The sequence below is a fragment of the Artemia franciscana genome, chromosome 17, assembly GCF_032884065.1.
Source record: "Artemia franciscana chromosome 17, ASM3288406v1, whole genome shotgun sequence".
NCBI classification, from domain to species: domain Eukaryota; kingdom Metazoa; phylum Arthropoda; class Branchiopoda; order Anostraca; family Artemiidae; genus Artemia; species Artemia franciscana.
Window position 1 is genome coordinate 40,308,075 of NC_088879.1, and position 24,941 is coordinate 40,333,015.

Below are 24,941 nucleotides of genomic sequence, written 5' to 3' on the forward strand. Positions count from 1 at the left end.
AAATCAGTATATTAGAGTAAAAATTTTACTAGCTTACTAGCCCTGTTTTACTAGCTTATAAATAGTTTCTAAGATCACACTGGCTAACCATGACAAAACGAAAATAAATTGCAAAGAAGAGAGAAATGGGGGGGGGGGGGTATACCAGCCAGTGAAAAACAGAAGAAAAATTATGCAACTGTTTCCTCCACTCAAACTGTCTTCAATGCAGAATAAAAAAAAAAACAAAACACAGCTAAAAGTCCAATGGACAATACAAAAATTAAACCTCAAAACAAACACTGAAACTAAAAGAGGACCATTCCTATGTTGGGAAAACCATCCTAGAAAGCAGCCTAATAGTATATTTGATAATACCATAAGCGATTAGCGTTTAAGAATGATTTACACAAAATGAGGTTGTGAAATTTCATTCAGTATTGTATTTTACAACAACAAAAGAGAGAATAATGAGGACTTTTTTCCCAAGACAGTGAACGCACAAAACCTAATTTAATATTTCGGCCCTATATCTAAGGGACTCAGCCAAGACTGGCTGAAACTATTTTAATGAAATAAAATAGTTTTTTTATATAAAATATTTTTAAAACATTAAAAATATATTTTAATGATACTATTTTAGTTTCGTGTTCGTTATGAGGTTTGGTTTTAAATTGTTCTTCGGACTTTTATCTGTATTTTATATTATTCTGCACTGAGGACGGTTGAGCAGCAATCTCAACCGTAATATTTGCATAATAATTCCTCTGTTTTTCACTGGCTGTTATTATTCTCGTTTCTTCCTTCGTTGCAATTTTTCCATTTTTTTACTAGCTTATCAACACGCTCAGTATCTGCCCTACGATGGATGGATGATACACTATAAACAAGTGAAAATCACACGATTTTTATACAATACTGAAAAATACTTTTGCCCGCTTTGCCTCTCACTCAGATAACTCGAAGACCACACCGCCTTTCCATGACGAAAGTAAAACAGTTCAAAATAGGGATGAAACCTATAAATTGACAGTGAACAGATATTCACTTGATATTTATATCAATACTCACTACAGATATTCACTAGTTAAATATATTCACAGGTATTTAACTTGCGCCAGTTAAATAATTTTATATCTGTTCACTGTCAATTAAAAGGTTTCATCCCTATTTTGAACTGTTTTACTTGCCTCTCACTCAGACTATCCCTCTTGGTTTTTCTCCAATTAGCCATGAATTGATGGCAAATTGATTCTAATTCAAAAACCAACGAAATCAGTCTCGGCCTTCTGCCATCGAAATTTACAAGCATGAAGTTAATAAGTCATATGAAAACAAAGCCGGCAAATCTGGTCCCTTGTGGGGCTCCGCAAGTTTTGTTTGTCCATTCTTAGGTAGTGTCAACTTCAAATATTGGGAGTATGCACTGTCGTCGTTTTTCAGAAGACTCAGAACAAGTGCTTTTGTAGGAATCAATAATCTTCATATTCATGGCAGAAACCAAGTGGCTTGTGAGGTCGAATGTTTTCTGACAGTCGATTAGTACTAGGTCAACATATGTTCTACCATTATCAGGCCATCTGCAGACTATATCCACTCGGCACTAGGTAAAATGCAGCGTTGCATCTCTTTAAACCGCCATAATGGGAATATTCTATGTTGTCTTTAGTTTGTATTAGCAGTTCTTTAAGGATGAAGGATTCTGTGACCTTGGCGAGAGCTAGCGCGATGAATATTGGTCGCCATTCACTACAAGAATTTGGAGGTATGTAAAGCACGGATTAATGACATCTTGTAGCGGCTTTGCGATAAATAAAGCAACCCTTGCACAAAGCGAATTGGAAGCTCACTAGGAAATGAGGAGCTCGATGCTTTCAGTTTGCACAACCCTTTAAATACTTTGTACTCAGAGACAGGAACTATTCCGCTTCGTGACTTTCTAGGCCTGGGAAAGTCGAGCAGATCTTAGTGAAAATGTGTTGACGTCATTTGACGTAACTTGGGTGCCATAATCAGATACGATTCTGGTGCAAGATGACATTTTCCTGTTTATTATTTTTCGCACCAATTGATGCCACTTTTGTGGGTCTTTTGAGGTAGCTGGATTATCGAGGCGTCAACAGAACGTCTTCCATGATTAGTACTTGGTCAACATATTGAAAAAAAAAGAGAAATCACCAGTGCTACAACATAAACACAGAAACAAAACCACACCATAAAATCAAATATAAACGATATAAAAAATCAAAAATAACTATCGATTAAAAAAAAGAAAAAAAAAAGAAAGACAGAAGGAGAAAGGAAGACTGTTTTCCCTACTTTAGTAATTTCAATAGATCAGTACTTGAAAGAGGCCATAACCTTATTCATCCATCCAATTACATAGGTCAAACAGCAAAGCCATATACAATCAACCGCAAAGAATAATCCGTGGACAGGCAGTTGTGTCGTAAGTAAGTATAAGTCGTCATTTACCAAATATTAAAAACGATAAAAAAGAAAAATAATTCAGAGGCGACAACCCAACACAAGGACTCATCCGGAGAAGACACACTTGCCTATAGGGTTTCGGCACTTTAAATTCCCTACCCAGGCAAGTTGCGTGCCTACCACAAATTACCTATGGTATCCCCGTAAATATATGCCTATTAAAAATGTTCTATCATTATCAAGCCATCTAGAGACTATATCCACTAGGCACTAGGTATAGGTTGGCAGCGGGTTGGAGTGGTAGAAAAGGCGAATTTATTTCTCAGGGTTCTTAATCCCTTACCTCCAACAGTGGATAGTCAAGAAAAGGAAGAGAGATTGAGAGAGAGAGAGGCATAAAGAAAGAGAGAGATAGCGAGAGAGAGAAAAGAAGTTGTAGTGCATAGGTAAAAAAAAACAACAAAAACCATAATTTTTTGATAGCCGAATGGAGAGGATGCAAGCTCATATTTTGGCAAGGACTTTCGCCAAGCCATCTTCAGCACTATTAATGAGAGATTTAACCTTCAAAAAAAAGATAAAAGAAGTAGGAACGAATACTGACTAAAAAAAAAAGAAAAAAAAAGGCCATGTTAAAAATCAATGTCATAAGGTGTTTCCTTGGAAAATTTTGTGCTCTGGAAAGGCTCACTTTCAACAGAAAGCGATTTAAATGTAAAGAAGGTTTAACTTCATACTGTTGCCTAATCATGGCGTTGTGCCAGAGCTTTTTTGTTTTTTGAGTTTTTGCGATTTTAAATTTGGAGTTTGGTATATTGTAAAACAAAATATAACACACTTAAGATGTACCTACTTTAAATATATTTTTTTTTGTTCGTTACTTTACAATGTTTCTAAACGAACCTAGATGAGGTAAGACAAGCAAAATAGTTGGGTATCAAAAACTCTGCTGGAATATTTCATTTTTAAATAAAGCCGGTAAAAATGGTCCCTTGTGGGGATCCGCAAGTTATGTTTGTCCATTCTGAGGCAGTGTCAACTTCAAATTTTGGGAGTACGCGTTGTCGTCGTTTTTCAGAAAAATCAAAACAAGTTCTAAATTTTTTTTAAACATGAAAAGCTTTGCACTTCTTCATATTTTTGGTCTTCTACCTCATCTACCAATAAGCACCCATTCACATAAAAATGTTCTTCGACGCAATACATATGTCTTGTAGCCTAACCTCCGGCCCCCAGTAAAAAATAATGAGCATTTTATCCATTTTAACAAAATTAGCCTGAGACCGTTTATTCTTCCAACACCATTTGCCATAGTTTCGACTAAACCCCCCTTAGTGAACCCCTCTTACCCACCTAAAGTAAAGCACAGCCGATGAGGACAATGCAAAAAACTCTTGTCATTCCATGGTGGTGATCTGTTGTACCGACCGCAAGTCCAACGTGGAAAGTCTCACCACCACTTCAACAAAAATAACATTAAAGAAAACTATACATAAACATTAGGAAGAAATTGTTCTTTCAAAATAACAGAAAAACATCTGATCGAATTCTTCGAATTATCTGAGCCTTATAACCAGGTCTCCCCCTCCCAAGGCTAAAGTAACACTAAACCAACAAAATCAATGCAGAAAATCAAGCTTGCCTTTCTAGAGTGGTGATTTGTTGTGCCAAGACACAAGTCAGGCCATTGACATGATGTGCCCACTGAAAACCAAGAAGTTGTTGTTCTCGGCTTTGATGTAGGATAGGGGGAAGTACTGGCATTCCTAAACCAGACCAGTCAAGTTTCGTAAGCTGATTCGACTCCAGATTTTCCTGACTAATTGTTGTCGACTCAAAATTTCCAGATGCGATTTGTGATACATCCTGAAAACAAAGGAAGGACTTTAAACAAGCGTTTTACTTGAAAAGATAAATCTTCTATCTTTAAGAATCTATTTAAATTTATTTTAACAATGTCTAAATAATATATGAAGCATATTTTAGGTGTGTACTGTAACTATATCTATTTAAGCATATTTCAGCCCCTATATCCAAAATTTAAAATTTTGCATTTTTTTTTTCTGAGAAGATAGTCAAAGAAGAGTGTTTACTAAAGTTTATTTATTGTTGTGTTTTACCAGAGAGGAACTAATCAAACCAGAGTTCATACATTGAGAGTCGTTTTCTCTCCCTGGCTTTAAGTAGTGGGGCCCTTGGTGCCCCATTATTTGGGCCCTTGGTATAGGGCTGTCAAGCATGAAAATATAAAAGGTAGTCAAATATTTATACTATAACTGTTGTGATCGTAGTTATATTATGTGGTAATTGTTAAAATATAATTATATTATAGCGGTAATTATAAGTTCTGATTATGATATAATTATGATTGTATATGATTATAATAAGTATTATATGATAATTATTATTAATGATAATCATAGTTAGGAGGCAACATCTGATTAAACCTCTTAATGCATGTATGTATTTATTTATAACCCATCATACAAAATAATGAAGTGATGGAGTACATTGAAGAAAAAAGGAAAAAAAGAAGAAAGAAACAACATATCGTAATTACATTCTAAAATACAAACAAAATAATTCCACGTCAAAAAACAACATTTTGCCATTCATGGCCAGTTTGCTTATGTGTGCATTCAGCTCAGCTAACTCAGCACACGGGTGAGACAAACTATATTTTTTCATCAAATAGGAGTTGCGGGTCCCCGGAGGAACTCGCAACAGAAACTTAGCAAATTTGAAGAAAACACTTTTCATCCTATTATGGTCTGATTCACTAAATATAGAGTAAAACAGTACTAAATACAGAATATTTATACAGTTCAAATTGTCTAAATCTCCATGAGCTATAGGAATGGGTTGAGGGATCTTCCTTCATTTAGACTAAGCCTGAATAAGGATGCTGCAGGGGGATACCTTCCAACTGATTGCAGGAAAAAGTTTCAGACAAATATTTGAAAGCTTCACTTAACTAAACTATTTTGCTTCATATCTCATAAAATTATATGAGATGATGTTTAAGTGCCCATCATTTATTGATGGGCACAGGATAATTTATTGATGGGCATCATTTATTGAAACACGGGTGTTTGATCATTTTGTAGGCGAGGGGGGAGGGCAGATGTCTCGAAGAGCGCATTTTAATATCAAAACATCCTAACTTGATTGAGCCTTCAGTTAATACATAATTAGTTCTAGTAAGAGGGAGGGGGGATGTGCAACTGATATCTATTTCCTCTTGATTTCCGGAAGTATTTCTGGTCTACGCCTTGATTATGAAATTATAGAGAAACATTAAACCACAAAAATGACAAGACTGATACCGTATAGTAGTGGGCTGCCCCCTCCTCCCCCTCCTTGTTGTCGCAGAAACTTTGAAGGATGCTCCTTCAACCAGACATTCAGAGTTCTAATGTCTTTTTTTAAAGCCAAAAGTGGCTGGAGGGCAACCAACACCTGTCATAGAACCTTCTTTGGTATCTGGTCCTTTGGCAACCCCTTAGGACATCTGATTAACATTTCGAGGTATCCATTTTGTTCAAAATAGTCAAATATATCAATTAATTTGCATAAAACGATGACATAGTCCCCATAGCCACTCGGATAAGCGTCATAAATTATGTGAACTATCAATTCTTTACAGATTTATTTTATACTAGAAAAGGGGTCCATGTTTGATCTTGAGAATCCAGTGGTGTGAAAATTTCAGAGATTGTTTTCTTGGTCAAAAGGACCCCTTGTTAAATACAGGCGAAATATTCATGTAATTGTTCTGTTTTTCCTTCCTAATTCACATAGACCTCTTGTAGTTTCAACAATTTCTTCTATGGTTTTAAATACTAACCAATACATCAGCCAATCTACAACATTGATCAGCCCCATCCCCCTGCTAAACTTTGAACACAACTCACAACTCTTTGTCACAATGCTACTTTTTAAAGCAATAAAAAAACTTTAGCGTAAAGAGCGGGGCGTTGAGGGGGGACAATCCCTTTCATATACGAAGTAATTTCTGTTCGTTTTAAGTTTTAATGTCGCTCCTTACTTTCAGTTAAAAAAAACTTGTTTTTTCATTTAATAATAAAAAAGTCACAAACTAGCTAAATTTAGGATAGATAAAACTTTAATTTTAAAAATTAATTTCACAAACGAATATTGACAAACTCATTTTTCTCATCCAAAAATTCATACAATATAAAACAAGAATTACAAAAAAGAAACCAAAAATAAAACTCGATAAAAAAAACGAACATAAAAAATTACGGGAAAATCGTAAATCTAAAAAAAAAAAGTTCGATCTGATATCATGGCTTTGACTGCGGTTTATGTTCTTTGCGAAAGCGTAAGGAATGTTTTGTTTCAGTAGTCCTTTAGTGTTAATATTTTAAAATATGAGAGCAATTTAGCAAATATTTGACAGCAAACATTCCGCTTGATTCCTCTACTAAATTATATTTTAAAATTCCCTTGCCCTTTTTCACTGAAAAATATGTTGAAAAAACATCAAAACATGCGAAAATAAGAAAGTTTTCCTTTTTTTTAAATCAGGCTTAGGTCATTTTATATGAAGCATCAAAATTCCTTGCTGTGTAAAAGTCCTTGCTCAGTGAACTAATATAACTGAGACCAATAAATCCAAAAATATAAGTATTTTATTGTTTTGATACTAGCAATAGTGACTCATTCTGCGGTCATCTATACAACTCTAGTTTCTGGAAATTCTGTTTCTTTTTTTTTTGGCACGGGAGGAGGAGGAAAGCTCAGGGATGTCTTCATATAAATCGATAGAATCAAGCTTTCTAAAAAGTACTGTAAGTACTAAAAGTACTTTTAGTACGTTTACTGCTTTGGTAGGTTTACTGAAGTTTATTTTTCATTTGGTTTTTATTTCCAGCTTATAGCGGTTGTCGGAATTAAATAAGACATAATAACTCTTTCAATTAAGCTTTATATTTTTGATTAACTTCTTTTATCACACACAACTTCTGAAGCAGAAAAACTCGAAAGGCTGTAAAGAAACCTTTTTGTAAAGCATTGATGCATTACAAAGCCCTGACAAACCCCCTCTGTTCCCGTCTACAAGCGTCTTAAGGATTACTTGTTGCCAATAAGTATCGTTTCAACCGTCCTCTCCTTGCCCGGCTATACAATGCTTTTAATACCCCCCATCTGCTTGCTCTGGTTCCCTTCTGGAAAATATTCACAGCTACTGAAAAGAAAGCCATTTACAGCGCATTCTACAGATATGCTAAGTTTCTCCTGCGTCTCCCTTTGTGGCACAGCAATAGCGACATCTCTAGGAAATATAAGGGCACCAACCCTTCCATGGCCATAGAGAGAAGAATCTCCAAATTCAGTAGCAATGTTTTAAGAGCCAACCATCCCTGGACTAGTGTTATTTTATAATATTTGCAGTGGAAGTGTATTTAAATTTTTGTACTTTTCTTTCTTTTTCTTTTATATACTCCGTCTTTTCCGTTTTTGACGGGTAATAAAATTAATAATAATGATAATTGGGAAAAAAATGATTTTTAAGTTCCCTTTCTTGAGGCGACTACTTATTGGGTTGGGGTTGAGAAAGGGGGCTTCATGAGTCTAAGAACTAATTGAAGAACTGATTGACTAAACCAAAAAATAAATGTATTTGTTAATAGGCATGATCAACATATGATTAACGACAAGCATGTATTAAACTGATAAGATTGAAAATAAAATTGAAAATTGTCAGAACCTAAATACAAGTAAAAAACGAAAACAAGAACATTTGGAGTTAGAATATTATAACAATACAACATGAAGAAAAGCAATATAAAATATACTTAAATGTTGCTACTAGAAACAAACAGCGGTATAAAACTCCTCTTATACCAATCCGATTTACTACTAAATTGAAGGGAGGATGGGGACTTTTTTGGACCTCTTTCCTCTTGGAACATGACTACTAATCGGACTGGGATTGCGGAATAGTTCCTCGGCCGGGAACTCATTAATGACTTAGTTTATTAAAATAAACGATACTTAAACCAGTTGAATTCTACTAAGTTTCTTGAAAAAGTTAAGTAATATTTATTGTCAAGAGTAGAGGGTTCAGAGTATATTAAGCTGAAAATTCTCTTTAGAATTTGATTTTAATAAAAATAAACTAAAAGACGAAAAACGCAAGTTACTAAGTTTTAATCAATTTAGTGAGATAAAGAGTTTATAGAACCACAAAAATAACCAAATATGTGCATGTGTTGCGCTTATTTTTCTGGGGATACTTTTAACTGCTGGTCTGTATCAAATATTTGGATTGCTTAAGTGTCTGTATTTTCTTATAGTTTTAACTTATATCTGTGCTTTTGGATCCCTTGGGATCCCTTGTGTGTGAGATCCCTTGGAAATCCCAGTACCGTGCTTTGTCTAGCACACTGACATTGCACCGTTGCTGTTTGAGTTCATCAAATCATCAATTAATCAATAATCAATAATTAATACCTGTCTTCTTGTATAGCCCAGTAAGAACCATCTCTCGTAAAGAGTTCAGGAAAACCATAAATTAAGAAGCTACCATAATTATTCCATAGTTATTTATAATAAATTATAATTATAAAAATAATTATAATTATTTTTACCATAGTCATCCAAGTTACCTTCTCAAGTGGCCAGAGCCCATTTTCACTTTACCACAAGAGAGGCAGCACATCTTCGTATTTAGGGTATTTTTTGCTTATTTAATTTTAAACACTACTTTCTTACTATTATCTGAATACTCTTTTTTATTTTGTTTATTTTAATCTTAATTTTTTGTAATTGCAAGCTATACGATGCATACTTATATGTCGAAGAAAGAAACGCATCCAATATAAGGGAGGGTACGTGAGAATTTTTCGCAGGGGAAGGGGCAAACTTTTGATTTTATAACGAAGCCCCAGGCACTCGAAACAATTTTGATTATGGGGGAGGGGCAGGCCACAAGATCCTCTCTCAATTGAGTAGATACTACCAGTGGGGGCAGTATATTTTTACAATGCTTCTTGGAAGTAATGACGAAGACCACACTGCCTTTCCATAATACAAATACAGAAGAGAGAATAACGAGGACTTTTTATCCCATGACAGTGAGCGAACAAAACCTATTTGAATATTTCGGCCCTATATCTAAGGGCCGTCTTCAGCAAAGAAAATAACAAACAATAACCCACTTACAATAAAAGTTGTTAGTTAAAGATATATTTTTTAAATAGCCTAGGCATCATTGCTTCTTGACGAAAAGTTCAGCGAAGACTCATCCAAGAATCGTCATCAAGACTCAGTCAAGAGGAAAAAAAGTCCTTTGGAATTTTTCGCATAGTTTATTTTAAGAATTCTCCATAAACAGTTTTTTTTTAAGCCGCAACGAATGAAGCAACCAAAAAAAAAATATATATTGAGTTTGATACAAAAGAGAGTGGAGGGCAAAAAGCAATGGTGTTCCAAATCAACTTCTAAGAGTTTTATTCATTCATATCTTGTGTAAATCCTTTTTTTCATAAATTTGATATTTGCTCTATTTCATAGTTGGTGCAAACATGACTATGACATTTCATTTGTTGTTTACTTTATTTCATTTTCATTTAATTTATTTTTTGCATTTGTTTTTTCATTTACATTTCACTTATTATTAATTTTAAAAATAGACATTGCCAATAGATGAAAATAATGAAAAAAACGCTAACGGTTGGAAAATTGCCTATTTTTTATATCAAGATCACTACTAAACTGGGGATTATACAGGCAGCACCATTAAATAAGTTGTTTTAATTTTCTAAAGAAACCCGGCGTTCGACTTTCTTCCTCTGCCTGCCAATTGACGACTCAAAATCTATTTAAAAACCTAATTATCTATTTTGCTGATACTAATATATACATAAAAGTGTTGAATTGAATAACCATTAATTTTGATCAAATTTCAATGTAGTATTAAGTTATTCGTATATATTAGGCAAAAAAATCAGTTGAACCAAAAAAAACTCACTTCTGGGTCGTTGGCAACACTGAAGTCAATAGAAGAAATAGCCACAGCGTTGACGTCACTCAGCTTCTTACGTGCTGTAAAAAATAAATTAGTAAGAAACAGAAAGAACAGCTAAAGAATCACAAAACGTGAATGGCTAAGTGCAAAAAAAGAGTTTATAGAGCATATACTTACGGTATTTGGTTATATGTTTTTCAGGAAAGAGAGAGACGGTGGAGGAGTGGGACGGTTTTTTTGGAAGAACTTGCAGTTCTTGCAGAGCGTCTTACGTGTTCTTATTTCTACTTATTTTTGGGCTGCCCCAAACCGGATATATAGGCCAAGACATGAAAAAAGTCACCAGTAATGATTTCTCTCAAGCTAGGTATGTTTGGATTTGCTAGAGACATTTTTCTCAAAAATGTTAAAATATCAATAACAGTTTAATTTTTTTTTTCTCTGTTGAATAGGCTGAGATCTGCAAACTTCATTAAGTTTAGCTATGCCTGAAGTTACTGGACAGTGGAAAAATGCACCCGATGAAAGTAAGAAGAGGACTATCCGAAGTTATACCGCCGAGCTTTCATTTCTTGGAGCCAATTTTCCGCTTTCAAGTGGAAAGCTCCATTCAAGCAGGCACTAGTTTCAGACTGAAGTCAGAATAAAATCTAAAAGTGCTTAAAATGCGCGTGATTTCCTTGGTCCATCACCCCGATTCGCCCCGTCGAGTTGTCATTAAAATGAAAAATAAAAGATAAAAAATGAACACTTTCCCACGGATTTGAAAGTGCTGCCATCTAATTTTACAGGCTATTTCTGTTGGTTATTTTGGTTGATTTCGTTATTTCAGTTTCTGTGTCTCGGTCTGAGGCGAAGGAATGGGATTACACGTGCCTCCTCAATATTAACAGTTCATTCATTGCTATAAACGACAAAGAGCTCACATTTTGCCACTTTCTTAGTAGTGATACTAGAAAATAAGCCCGAGCCAGAAAAACAAATTCCAACTTAAGATAGACACAATTTTAGAAACAACTTTTTTAGAAATTCATTAATGAGAGAGACCATTTTTTAAATTTTAGTCGACAACTTTAGCGCTGCGATAAGTTTAGGAGGTTTTTTTTTCAAAAATTCTTAAAAGTTTGTTGTCACAATTACAAATCACTATTACGTTGAAAATGAATAATCCTTATGGTTTCAAAGTTAATTTTTGTATTTTCAGTAAAAGAATTAATTTCACTTAACTGAGAAATTTTTCTCACAAGACAGTCAAACAAGCTTAGTCTTTACTACGCTTGATGCAACCATGATCACACAAGGATTTTCGATTTATACGAGGGGGATACGACAAATGGGACCCCTCCCCCTTTCGCAAATAAACCCAATTGCCTCTCAAACAACTCCAGCACCAGCTTAATAGGTTGGCAAGTTGCATTTTAACTGAACCAGAATCACACAATAATCCTCAATTTTACATCAATGAAGATACCAAACAGATCTGCCCCCCCCCCCCCGTGCCTGCTCCTCGGTAAGAAATTGCAAAAAGGCAGGCATGCTGCAAATTGTTTGAGCAGCAAGAATGTAAGGATTTTTATTATATATGATTGGAAAACATGGGGCCGAGGTTCCACCAGCGTCCCCCATGCACCCAACATCCTACTCTTTAGCAGAAGACACAAGCGCATAAAAAAAACACAGAAGGAGAAAAGGAAGACTGTTTTCCTACATTATTAATTAATATTTCATATATATATATATATATATATATATATATATATATATATATATATATATATATATATATATATATATATATATATATATATATATATATATATATATATATATATATGTATATATATATATATATATATATATATAAATACATCATATTTACCGCAATTTATTGATTTACCTTTAATTATAGGTATTTATTTATTTTTGATTTCTTTCACCCATATATTTACCAGATATCACCAAGGTTACCCAGTATTTCCGAATATTAATAATTCTAAAATACTAATCAGCCTTAAAAATCATGTAATGCAATTATCACCTAAAAAGCAATTAGACAAAGCAGATTCTAAAACAAAGAGGTCAACAAGAATATACCTCACTCAAAAACTCTTTACTAAGATGATGAACTAAAAACATGGATCAAACTTTCTAATGACCCATAGTGAGGCATCAAATGGAATTAATAGCATCATATTTTTAGCAATCAAAATCGTTTTATCCATCCTGTCTGAAAATTTGAGTTTAATGAAGTTAAGGATTTTTCGAAAAAGTGTTTTTTGTTTTACTATTATTTTTATTTGGTTCAAAAATATTGTTATGGTAAAATTCATTAAAAACGTAACATTAAAAAGTAACGACAGGTAAAATAGGAAGCCAGTTTATACCCTGTTTCGGAAAAAAGCAGAAAAAAAAGAATAATCCAAAGGAACAGATGCGACCTGGAATAACTGGAATTCCTATTAATACATGTCAAGTCCATTACAAATGGTATTATTGTATCATTAAAAAGAAACTATGTGTAAATGGAAGTATATTCATTGACTTTTTTTCAATAAAGAAGTAGAGATCCCAAACATTTCACTGAAATCGCACGAAAAGTATTAAGAAGGGTTTTCAGCACGAAAGGCTTGGGGGGTTTTGAGTTTTGAAGGCTTGGGGGGGGGCGGTACAATTTATACCTAAAACTTTCGCAAGAGTGTAGGCTACTCAGCAGATTCTTGGCGATCGAATCAACAGTCTAATTGTGCATAAAGGACGGAATGATGTAAATAGTTTCTATAAATAAAACTTTAGACTTCTATAGTACTTTACACAGAAAAACGAACCTTTTATTGCAGGTAAAGGCAGCGCAACCTCTTTAGCTGGATAGTCAAAACCACCGAAGGTTTCTGCCCGTCGAGGGAGAACTGGATTCTGATAGGCTTCACTGGTTCGTTCACCAGCTGAGCTTACACTTCTTGAAAGACTGGTACAACCTGTTGAATATAAGGCACTAGCTAATTTCGTGGCTTCCTGAAAGAAAAAAAAAATCAATAGGTCTGAATTGCTAGGGGCCCACGTTAAGAGATGGGATTATAGGGGCAGGGGATGGATTCCCACATAACGATTTATTGCCGAAGAAAATGTTTTCCAAACTATTACAGAAATGATTATTTAGCTCATTCTAACAGTTAACTTTGTTGTTCTCTATTAACAGAGAAATATTCTTAAAAATGCAAAATGCAAATCGAAAATAGGGAATGTTAAGGGACTATGACCCATGAGCCAGGGTAATCCAAGGTATGTTATATCTTTCTGTATTCCTTTTTTAAATGTTAAAAAAAAAGCAACAACACTACCTAAAATAGTAGTAGATCACTTTTTATTACGTTCATATGATATAAATCATAGGGTTCAATCTCTCCTCTCTAACTATAGGATGAGGACAGACACCTCTGCCTGGGCTCTCCCCCTTCCAATATAAAAAACGAGCAATTTTTTCAGACTTCAATAATTCGAAAGGCGGTACGTGACTTTTGTTGTACAAACTTCCAGTTTTTATCAGATTCAGAGAGAGCCAAGCAGCATTTGTTTTCCCTATTTTAGAATTGAGCGTTTTTTTTCGATAGCGCGGGGGGGGGGGGGGAGCAGTCTCGTGCTAAAAGTATATATCAATTACTTTGTTCTCTTTATTTTTACGACAAGATTCATAAAGTAAAATCTATTGTAATCTAGCCCCTTCAGGACTGGGCTCCCTTTTGGGGCCCGTGCCCCAACTCTCCCTAATAAACTCGTAGTGTTCTTATAATTTTGAATATTAACCAAAAGGTGGTATGTGAACTGGCCCCATAATCTGGCTCCTCTCCACTATCAGACCAAAACATGTAGCTTATGATCGTACTTTTATTCCTTTTTACTTAAAGCACGAAATTGAAACATATCAGCATTTTGTTAAATATGCTGATATGCTGATTTTGAGAAGGTAGAATCTATTGCTTGTCCTATGTGTGGATCTCAGGACGAAAGTTTGATACATTTTTTGTGTGAATGTGTCGAATAGAATGAATGGAGGCGAGAGATGTATGGTAAAGAAAAATCGAATGAGATATGGATGGTAGATAGAATGAAAGAGACAAATTTCCTGAGCATTGAAAGGACAGCAAGATTTGTCAGGATTGCAGCGGCATATCGTGAGCGTTTTCTTTAAATAGTATTAATTTATTTTCGTTAATTTGTTGTTTGTTTTTGGTATGTTAATTTCCTATGGGCTTTTTCTGGAATAAATTATCATTATTATTATTATTATTAATATTATTATAAAATTTCTCTATCATCTTCGAAATAAACTTTACTTTTTACCATTTTATGCTTCCTCTCGAATGTCACCGTTAATGTAGAATGAAATTTTGAATTCCAACAAAGGACACTTGAAAGAAAATACGAATTTTTAGGAAGGAGGACCTAAGAAAATACACAATATAATACCTTTAACGTAGTGAGCAACGTTTCCCTCATAACATGGTTGTCTACGTTATCACCAACTAGATGAGTATACCGAATAGGTTCTTGAATAGGACTACTGCTATCATCTAAAGGATTTGGGTTAGCAACCTCCACAAGATCCCCAAGAAGTCGGACTTTTTCTTCAAGAATAACAGCAAGATCAACGTCTTTGTTACGTAAGGCACCTGTAACACAAAAAGACGATCAGTGTAGTTATCTAATTTATTTCGTTGTGTAAATTAAAGTATATACCGTGTTGCCATAGAAACATGTTGCCCTGCAAATAACTAGGGAAAAAATTATGAATGGAGAAAACAATTAATGGCGTTAATACCTTTCGTGTTAATAAATTAATTAATAATATAATTAATATAATAAGTTGATAATATTAGTAATAATGTTATTAATATTATATATATATCATTAATAGTTATTAATATTAATATTATTACGTTAACAATATTATTAACATATATTGTTAATATAATATTAATACTATAATTAATAGCGTTACTTAACGGCAGTTTGTTATGCATGCATTTTGCTTACCATTCAGGAACTTGACCTCTACATGGGCTTTAGCTGACCCACAGTTCTACACAGGCTCGAAAGGGTTTACACCTAGGTAAGCTGAAGCGGTAGAATAAGGCGCAAAAAAGACCTAATCGATTTAATTTTTGGTCTTTTCGTAGCACTGAGCTACCATAATACTTCAGTATAATACAGTGTCATTTAATAGACAAAAAATTAAAATTTAGCTCAACATTTTTCAGCGGGATATCCAAGATACATTCAGGATACATATATAATCCAGGAAAAAATCTTTTCCTCTAATGGTTGTGAAATAAATTACAATAATGGAGGCTGCAGTAAACTTTTCTCCGCAGCTAGCAGACGGAGAGTTTTCAATTTACTTTCTTAGCTCTTTACCATCTAAATCTCATTCTTCGTGAATCTTTTTTCCCTACACAAGTTCTTTGACCTTAGGTTGAGAGAAAGAGCAATTAGTCACATGAGTTATAAAGGCTCTGGAATCCCTTGGTGGAAGACAACCTGTTCAAATTTCAGCTACGTTTATAATTTTTGCTTTAAACTATTTTAAACCTACAAGTGGATTTAAGAAGTCAAAAAACATAAGGAGAGTCAAGTTAACTGCAAGTTTCGATAACTGAAAGTTCGAACTAGCCTGTTTCTGAAACCAACCCAGAAAATATGCATATTTTCGCGAAGTGCGGGAGCTAAAACTTAATTTTGCCGATATACTCAATGAGTTCAAGCAAAACCTTTTTTTACATTTCGCAGTCTCAAGATAAGGCTAACGCCCCCGTAGATTACGGAAGTGGCAGCCAGCAAAATTATATTAATTTTTTTAATTAATTTAATTAATTAATTTTTTTAATTAATTTTTTATTAATTTTCTAGTCTTAGGCTGTATTCTAAAATAATACGTCCAGCAAAGTAGAAGACATTTTTTCCAACAAGAAAATGTAAAACTTTTGTGAGGAAGAATCGTAAAGACAGAAAAGGCAGAAGTCAAACACAAAACACAGATGGGCCTCATCCCAGCTACTCTTTCAAGTTCTTATTATACAAAACTTTTTGATATCTCGCTATAAACTACATTTTCTCTCAACTTCCCTGCATTCCACAAATTCGCACTATTCACTTGGCATGTGCAAATGTCAGGTAGGTAGAAAAGGAATGTAATCATAAGCTTCTTGCAACTCAAAAAAGAGCTAGGGAAACCTAGAAGGCTGATTGGACGATTTTTACGGACCTTTTCAGTAAAAAGTTAGATTTCCTTTTAAATTTAGAGGGATAAACAAGTAATGATAAAGAAACTTCAGAACTATTGACAGCGAATAGGGCGTCGCTAATTGTCAACGTTTAAGGGGCTTTTTTTTACAGGAAAGGTAGCAAGCTTGCCCCAACCCTGTGAGATTTCACAGGTAAATAAAATTTCATGGCATATAAAGTACTGATTTAGACTATTCAATTTATCAAAAATAACAAACTAAAAGAAAAAAAAATTAAAGTCGCAATAAAAATTCTTTAAATCAATCCGGCCAAAATTAACGTCATAAAGAAGTGCATTGAATTAACTGTTCTATTAATGTCAGAATAAAATCAATACAACAATGGTTGAATCAAAGATAAAAAGAACAAATAAACCAACTAATGGTGCAAAACGACGAAACTAAAAATAGACAAAAGGATAAAAACAAGGCTAAGAGAGAAAAAAGGAGGGAGATAATGGGTTCATTTGTTATTGTTACTATTTTTGAATAAACTAACAGGAAGCTTTTTACAATTTCTGAACCTCCTGGTATAAATTAAACCAAACTTTGATAATCGTAGTGCTTTATCTCTTGGAAGAAAAAACTTTCAGGTTTCAGATTTTATATTTATGAGGAGAAAGCTTAATTTTAAAAAAAAATTTAGAACCACCGTTTATTAATACAAGACTGAGAGTAATTTTTCTTAAATGATAATACACCATCATTTTACTTAATATTAAATATAAAACATGACCTATCCAGTATAATATAACGCCATCTATTAAATAACACACCGCCAATTTTAATATACGACGCAAAAAGATCTACCAAGAAAAATGCGGTGCCATTTCTTAAAAAGACCATCTTTTTTACATTCCACGCAAAAAAATCCCACATGAGAAAAGAAACGTGAAGAGAATCGTCAATGCTTAGAACTTCGCCACATTAATTTGCAATTGGATTCAGCGAAATTTTGTCATTAAAATTTAACTCGATTCTCTCTACTGTGAGGAGCATAAAGGAATGACAAAAAAAAAAATAGAAAAGTTAACATTTCACTGCCAATACTGGATGGCCATATGTCTTTTTATAACTTCCATATTATTAATTTGAATTCTGAGTTGCTTTGAATTAAAGCTTATCAGGATAAACATATTCCCCGATAACATTGATATTGGTAATATTTAAAGTCTTTTTTGAAACTTTGTGAAGAAGAAACTGTCAATCTTAAAATATTTAAATTGAAAGTAGTCCGTGTCATGCGCACTTCACTGTTTGTATGTCTCTTAATTATCTATTCCTAAGATAATGGGGGTGAAATTCGGCACGTGTGTTCCTTTAGGTCTTCCTTTTTCATGATTACCGTGGATCCAAATATCATTTTCACAAAAAATTTGAGCTTTGTACCAATCTCCGAAAGAGACCCCCTAATCTCCGTGTATAGCTGAACCATTCCTGATATACGATATATTAGAAATGAGGTTTCATCAGAGCGGAATATCACAAAGAAAGGTCTTCTGATTAAAATTTCTTTATGCTGATCATACAATGCAAAAAATGCAGAAAACCCTCCTGAGTGTTCAATTAAATGTTGTGAATGACGATTTCTTATTTTTAATCATGATTTAGTTCAGATTCCCTTCAGTTGGGGAAATTCCCGACTACCCAAGTTAAAGTACCAAGGACGTCAAATGAGAATTTTTTTTTGCCCTCTGGCTCCATCTTAGGTTTACTCATTGTTGGAATTTTCTATGATTTTTATTTTGGCAATACCATTTGGCACTTGTCAACATCATTCTTTTCGTGTAAAATTCTCTCCTTTTTGCTACACTGAATCGTGAAGACCAACGAGCGGAAACTTTTCAGTATACACAAAAAGCAGAACCAAACGGTTGTACAGCCCAAATACAGACAGGTATTACAATATTCCTTCTGGCGGTACAGCTATTTGCTATTGAACAAATATAGGCCTATTATAGGGTAGTGCTTACCATGTCAAATTTTAGCAAAAAAAAAGATGTTTTTGAATCAGAAGGAAAAAAGATATCGATGATATCTCAATAGTCAACTAAAGCGGTAGTTACAATAAAAGAGGATAGTCTAATTGGTCAAAATATTCTCCTGTAGTCAAATCAGTCTTCAAGGGTTTTAATATTAATGCACAGCTTAAATTTTTGTCCTTTCAATGGTACGCACATTTCCTTTCAATTTCTATTTGGATACAACCGTTATATTCTTGCATAGTCTTAATCATTCAGCCAATTTTTGTTTAGCACAGTTTACTACCAATTAATGGTACTTGCTACCTTTTGCTACAGCAACCGCGAAATATAATACATAATGCTATATACATAATTACCTTTCATTGCAAACAATTATAAGCTAAATGACAAAATTCTATTTGATCCAAACCCAAAAATCTCAGCTAAATTTAAAAAAGCAAATATTAAAGATTGTTTGCTAAAATTTTGATGATTCACCATTGATGATGGAAAATTAAATTATTTAATCTTCTTCTTTGTGTCCCTGTGTTTGAGATGGCCTCCCTCGCCCCTCCTGCCCAATATTTATTTATTTACTTATCCTTGTTACTTCTCTTTTGTGTGTTTTTTTATATTTTGTTTGTTTTTTGCCGTGTTAAATTTTGGAATTATTATTATGATGAGATGTTGATGTTTTTTCTATGTTTTTGCACTGTCCCAGCCTAACAAGCTCTGCTCCCTGTTGGGACATAATATTGTTCTTATTTTTTTTTTAAGTTGAATAAAGAAAAAGTTGAAGTTGATGCATACATAATACATTATGGATTATTTGTCATTCATTTTCTGCTGATTCATCACACATGTTCTTAATTTCTAAGCTTGGTGTTCGCTAAGTTTAAAAACTGAATACCAGCAATGAACGTCTTTTGCATTAAAAATTAAGCTCAGGATTTTCCCAGTTTTCTGAGACGTATACGGTAGTGTAACATTCAACTTAACCAGTTTCAAGAATCACATTTCATTTTTACTGTCCTTGCTACTTTTGGCGTTTTATGTTGCTTGGGAAAACTGTATGTGATTTCATGATTGCTCTCCGGTCAAAGGCTCGTCCTAATATTATTAATATGTTGAAGTTTGGCTACTCCAAGATTATAGCAATTGTAGACATTACAAAAGACACAACTCGGAATCAGCACTTAGTAGTGACTCACCCCTCAGTACTGACTCAAATTTATTACAGTTACTGTGATCATTCTCTACTTTTGTGCACATGGATAAACTTTGGAACCCACTTTTAAAACTTAGTAAGTTGAAACATATACATACTGTTTCTTACCATTATAATTGTATGTTCATTTTTATATCTGCCTCTTTTTTATCCTAGTACAAAACTTGTCAAGCAAGATTTCACCACAATCGTTATTGCTATTATTGTTATGTGATAAGCCTGTTGTGAATGCTCCTTTTAAAACAGGGTATTATGAACCTTATCAGCTTTAGCTGCAAACGGTAACATTCGTTGCTCCTGTGTTTGTTTTCTTTTCTTATACTTAACGATGTTATAGTAGATAAAAAAACAAATCGTTATTAGTCAGTGGTAATTAATTACTATTAAGTGTACCAGGTTTTGCCAAAGATGAAACGTTCAGAATTTTGAAGCAACGTTTCACCGCACTGAACCTGTATGTCCATTTTTGGACTGGAGAGTAAATATGGCTAATATACAGTACAAATAGAAGAATTTTTTATAATTCCTCTTTCACCCATTTGGGTATTTGTTTTCCTCTCGCAATCAGTCTATATTTAAAGCATTCACACTTCTAGGCCCAAGCGTTTTTGTCACTCTGTCGAATTTTCGGGGATATCCCCGAAAATTTAGGGATAGTGCAGGCAATGAACAGAACGCAACTGATGAGCCAAAAGTAATGCAAGAGAGATGTGATACCGAACTTTCAGCTGCCATTCTTAGGAGACATTTGACAGTTTATAAGTAACCACGGAATTCCTGTATAGTTTTAAATCACTTTTCTGTGAATAAGCAGCGCGGTGGAGGAGTGCACCAGACACTGACGATAAATCACATCAACCAGGTTTTGTTAAGAAACTAATCACTCGGTGATAATTTGTTGCACCCCCTGGCACTGAGTGCTCCCTAGGCCGAGGCCTAGTGGGTCTATTGGTAAATCTGGGCCTGCTCACAATGTTTATTTTCTTTTCTCTATTATCTCTCCCCCTCTCTCTCTAGCTTAAAATAATCGTTGCATAAAATACGATAGTTTTGTATTTATATAACGATTTTCAAAAAAAAATTACGGTGTCTGAATCTATTACTAAACTCCAAGCAATAAATGATAAAAATAGTCCAAGCAAAATTACTACTCGAAGTCCAAAAATATTACTCCAAGCAAAATTAAGTTTAATTCAAGAGCCAATTTGACCCTTAGCAATTTTGTAGCAAAATTGACATGTGAAAATGGAGATTAAAGAAATAAAAGGGTAAATTGGCACAACTACAGACTCAAAATTAGTGCAGCTAGAAGAAAATTTTTTTGTCTCTTAATGGTGGTGGTTATGGAGAGGAGGGGGGGGATCCTGATGAAGTCAAGTCAACGGCTATGTTTTCGGCCTTAAGTAATGTCTTTACAGGAAAGTAAACTTACTAACAACTTGTCGAATTCTAACTGTTCTTGCTTCCTGTACTTTTCTCTCTTCTTCGCTTTCAGCAATTAGCTTATTGACCTCCTCTTGTTCGCGACGACGCTCAATAGCTAGCCTAAAATGATTTATACATAAAAGAAGAAAAATTAACAGTCATACTAAAAAATAAAAAGCAAAATTTTAACAGAGATAGAACTATCTTCGATCAATAAAATCATCGTTTGGATTAAGTAACCATCGTATGAATAAAGTAGCCTTATTAGCATTTATTTAAAAAAGAAAAAAACAGCCCGGTAGGTAGGTTACTAGTATAAGTGCCGATTAAAAATAGCTAGGACCGAGTAAGAAATAGATAGCCTATAGGATAAAAGCCTATAGCCTATAGGATATTATATCCTAATAGGAAACTATAGGATAAAATGTCAATTCAAATAAAAACAGAATTGTACGTACTGAATACAAATTAAGTACAATACTCAAGGCCATGCAGTGCCTTAAAAGCATTTTAGAGTCTCAGCCTTCCTCAAAGACAAAGGGTCCATTAGCGAATTCTCCCAGGGGACGGGCCATTATTGAGAGCTAATGAGAATCTATGGTTTGACTGTAAAATTTGTCAAATTTCAAATTAGGCAGCACCATCAAAGCAGCAAAATAGTTCAAATGATAATTCCTTTGAGCTTATCTTTAGCGTTTTTCAAGCAGGTATGCTAGAAAATTTTAGGACCTTTTCTTAACTTTCTTGAATTAAAAATAGAAAAAATTTAGGGACCTTTCCTGCACTTACAAAAATTCTGCTTCGTTCCCTCCAAAAAAACAAACTCTAATAGCTAGGACCACAGCAACATCCTTTCCTGAACTTTCCTTAACTTTAAAAAAATTTTTAGGGACCTTTCTCGCCTTTTCCTGAACTTAAAAAAAAATTCTGCTCCGTTGAATCAAAAAAACGAAACTCCTAATTTCTGAGGAAGTAGATTTCATCAAAACTGAATATTTCTTTCTCCGTCATAAAATCAGAGAAGTTAAATAATTTTTTCTAAGTTTTTCGTTATTTATTTGGATTTTTCATCCAAGCTCTATAAGCTATGGCAAAACGGCATAATAAACTCTAAATAGTTTGGCCACACAAACTAAAAAGATTTATTATGGAAGAGATTGGGTGATGCTTTCAGGTACCACATGGCCTTAAGTGGACTTGATAAAAATCGACTTAGGCACTGACAAGGTTGACAAGTTTAACAAAAAATGGTAAATATTGTCAAGCGACATCACTATATTAATTCCAACTAGTATATTTGTTGAAAGCAAAACACTGATTTTCAAAAAAAAAAAATGAATAAGAATGGCAACTTACTGATTTAGCTCGTATACCCTCTACTTTCGAAAAGAAAATTAAGTATCAAAGCATCTAAAGCATCTGGATGCCAAAATACACTAATCAAACCAACAAAGTCAAGTACGGCTAGCTTCGATGACGGCAACTCGTACGTAACTGTATATATCGATTGTGTCATCTATTACAAATGATAATTGGCATTATCCCTAAAATGTACTTCTTGCGACCTTCCTCTCGGTCACATAAAAATTTTTAAAATTTGAAATAGAGCTAGCAGATGAGGAATTACATCTTACAGCCGGGAGAGCAGGGAAGATCGAAAGGCTCCTCATTGGAAACGAGTTATCCAGGTCAGGTTCAAAGACGATTTACAGATTATGACGAAAATTTGAGGGGGGGGTTCAAACCCCCCCTGGGAACGGCCTTTGTAATAGCGGGCGCCAAATTTAAAAAAAATCTGGTGGAAAAACTGGGGAAAAAATTAGCTAATTAAAGTCGAAGCAACTTGTTGTTCATTTATGAATTTTTACGAGGAAAGTTTTTGTCAAATTGATCCAATTAATTTGCGTATTTATTATCATGTTCATCGAATATGTAGAATTACCCTAAAAACTTTATAATCTTGAAAACAACCGAGCGAAAAATCTAAATAGATCGCAGTTTTCAGTTGTGAATATAACTAGTGTCCCTGGGGGGGGGGGGGAGTATTGTAATTAATCAAATTATCTAATTTGATAATTTGAGTGTCTTAGATGAAAATATTATCAAAATGAATGATTTTAGGGAGGTTGTGAGGGTTCAGAGCACAAAAACAAGTTTGGAAATTAATATTGCAAAGACCAAGTCGATTAGATTGAGAATAATTGGAAGGTAAAGAGGTGATACAGAGTAAGGAGATGATCGATCAAGTGGATAACTTCACTTACCTAGATAGTGTTACTATTAAAAATGGTAGACGCAGCAAAGATGTTAAAAGTAGAACAGCCAAGATCCAGGAAAGTTTTTCACACTTGCAAAAAGTTTGGGAAAACATGATTATAAGTCTTCAAAACAAAATTAGATCATAGGAAGCTACAGAGATGACAGTTGTCAAGTAGGGTTCAGAAACGTGGGCATTCCAAAAGCCGGAAAAAGATTTGTTGGATCTTTTCCAGGTAAATTGTCAAAATTTTTTTTTTGGAATTCCCGTCTGACTGACAACATTTTAAACAGTATTCTGTAAGAAAAATGAGGTTCTACCCTGCTTTCTAGGGCTATAACGAGAGAAAGGCTGAGATGGCTAGGAAACGTTCTGTAAATGAAGAAAAAAAGATTTCCGAAGATCTTCCGTGTCGGCCAGGCATCTAGGGCGAAAAGAAAAGCGGGCCGTTCCTAAATGACGTAAGAAAAAGTCATAAGCAAGGTTTAGGAATTACAGTTTCTTGGGAGAGTGTAAAGAGGAAGGCTTTGCATAGATTGAGACGAAGGAGCGACCTGGGTAGCTGTGCTGGTCTCATGCGGCTTTATGCTGCAGTGAGTTGTTAGCAGTAGTAGCAGCAGCAGTAGTATTGTGTATATCGCGTACCAAGCTTTCAAATAAATATATCCCCATCTATGTCGTCGGTTGAGAGAAACTGTCAGATGGAGCTGATTGTTTTATAGTCTTTGAAAACTATTAATATTTAGAAAAGTAAATTGTTTCATTAGAGAGATGAAGCTACTGTAGGAGGTTATTGAAGGCTGTAGGCTGAAGTTATTGAAGAGCTGCAGGGATTTAGCCTCGATCCCTACAGTTTTCTTATTTTTGCTTCACCTTGGGAGCCAAATTCATGTAAAAGCATCGACAGGAAGTTAATGATGTATCAGCAAGAAAAAGTAGGTAAAATTATAAGAAAAATAGGCCAATTTTGGAAAACAACCAAATTGACACCTAAAACGTCACAGTATCACACGATGTCTGTTGAGACACATTAAGAGGTGGTTGGTTTTTCTAGATTAGATTAGACTCGACTGATAAGGTTAGTGGTTTACTACGACACACCTGAATTGAAGATGACAGGTGGGGTGGAAAAACATATGGACCTGCTATTACTAGAAGTTTGTAAAATTATACAAGGTGAGACGAATAAAAAAAAAAATCGCCTGGTGCTGTTGCAAATACAAATAAGTATGTTAGGCTAGTGCTTTTATGCTGCTCCACCGTATCTTGTAACTATACTTTTGTTTTTTAATCTCATCTTTCTTTGTCATTTGTTTTTTATTTGTTTTAGATTTGTTATTCTTTAAATAGTTTCTTAACTTGAATTTTCTTAAAATTTTGATTA

At 34.1% G+C, this 24,941-nt stretch overlaps 1 protein-coding gene across 1 annotated transcript in view; it reads right to left on the bottom strand.

Annotated features, from left to right (window-relative positions):
• The window catches only part of LOC136037586 (rho guanine nucleotide exchange factor 28-like), a 330,822-nt gene that overhangs the window by 55,579 nt on the left and 250,302 nt on the right, over positions 1-24,941 (bottom strand). The window contains exons 22-27 of the mRNA XM_065720307.1: positions 21,308-21,420; positions 14,870-15,072; positions 13,231-13,417; positions 10,409-10,482; positions 4,052-4,275; positions 2,877-2,973 (exon numbers count right to left, since the gene is read on the bottom strand). Of these exons, the coding sequence (XP_065576379.1) occupies positions 2,877-2,973; positions 4,052-4,275; positions 10,409-10,482; positions 13,231-13,417; positions 14,870-15,072; positions 21,308-21,420 (898 nt within the window). The remainder of the gene's footprint in view (positions 1-2,876; positions 2,974-4,051; positions 4,276-10,408; positions 10,483-13,230; positions 13,418-14,869; positions 15,073-21,307; positions 21,421-24,941) is intronic.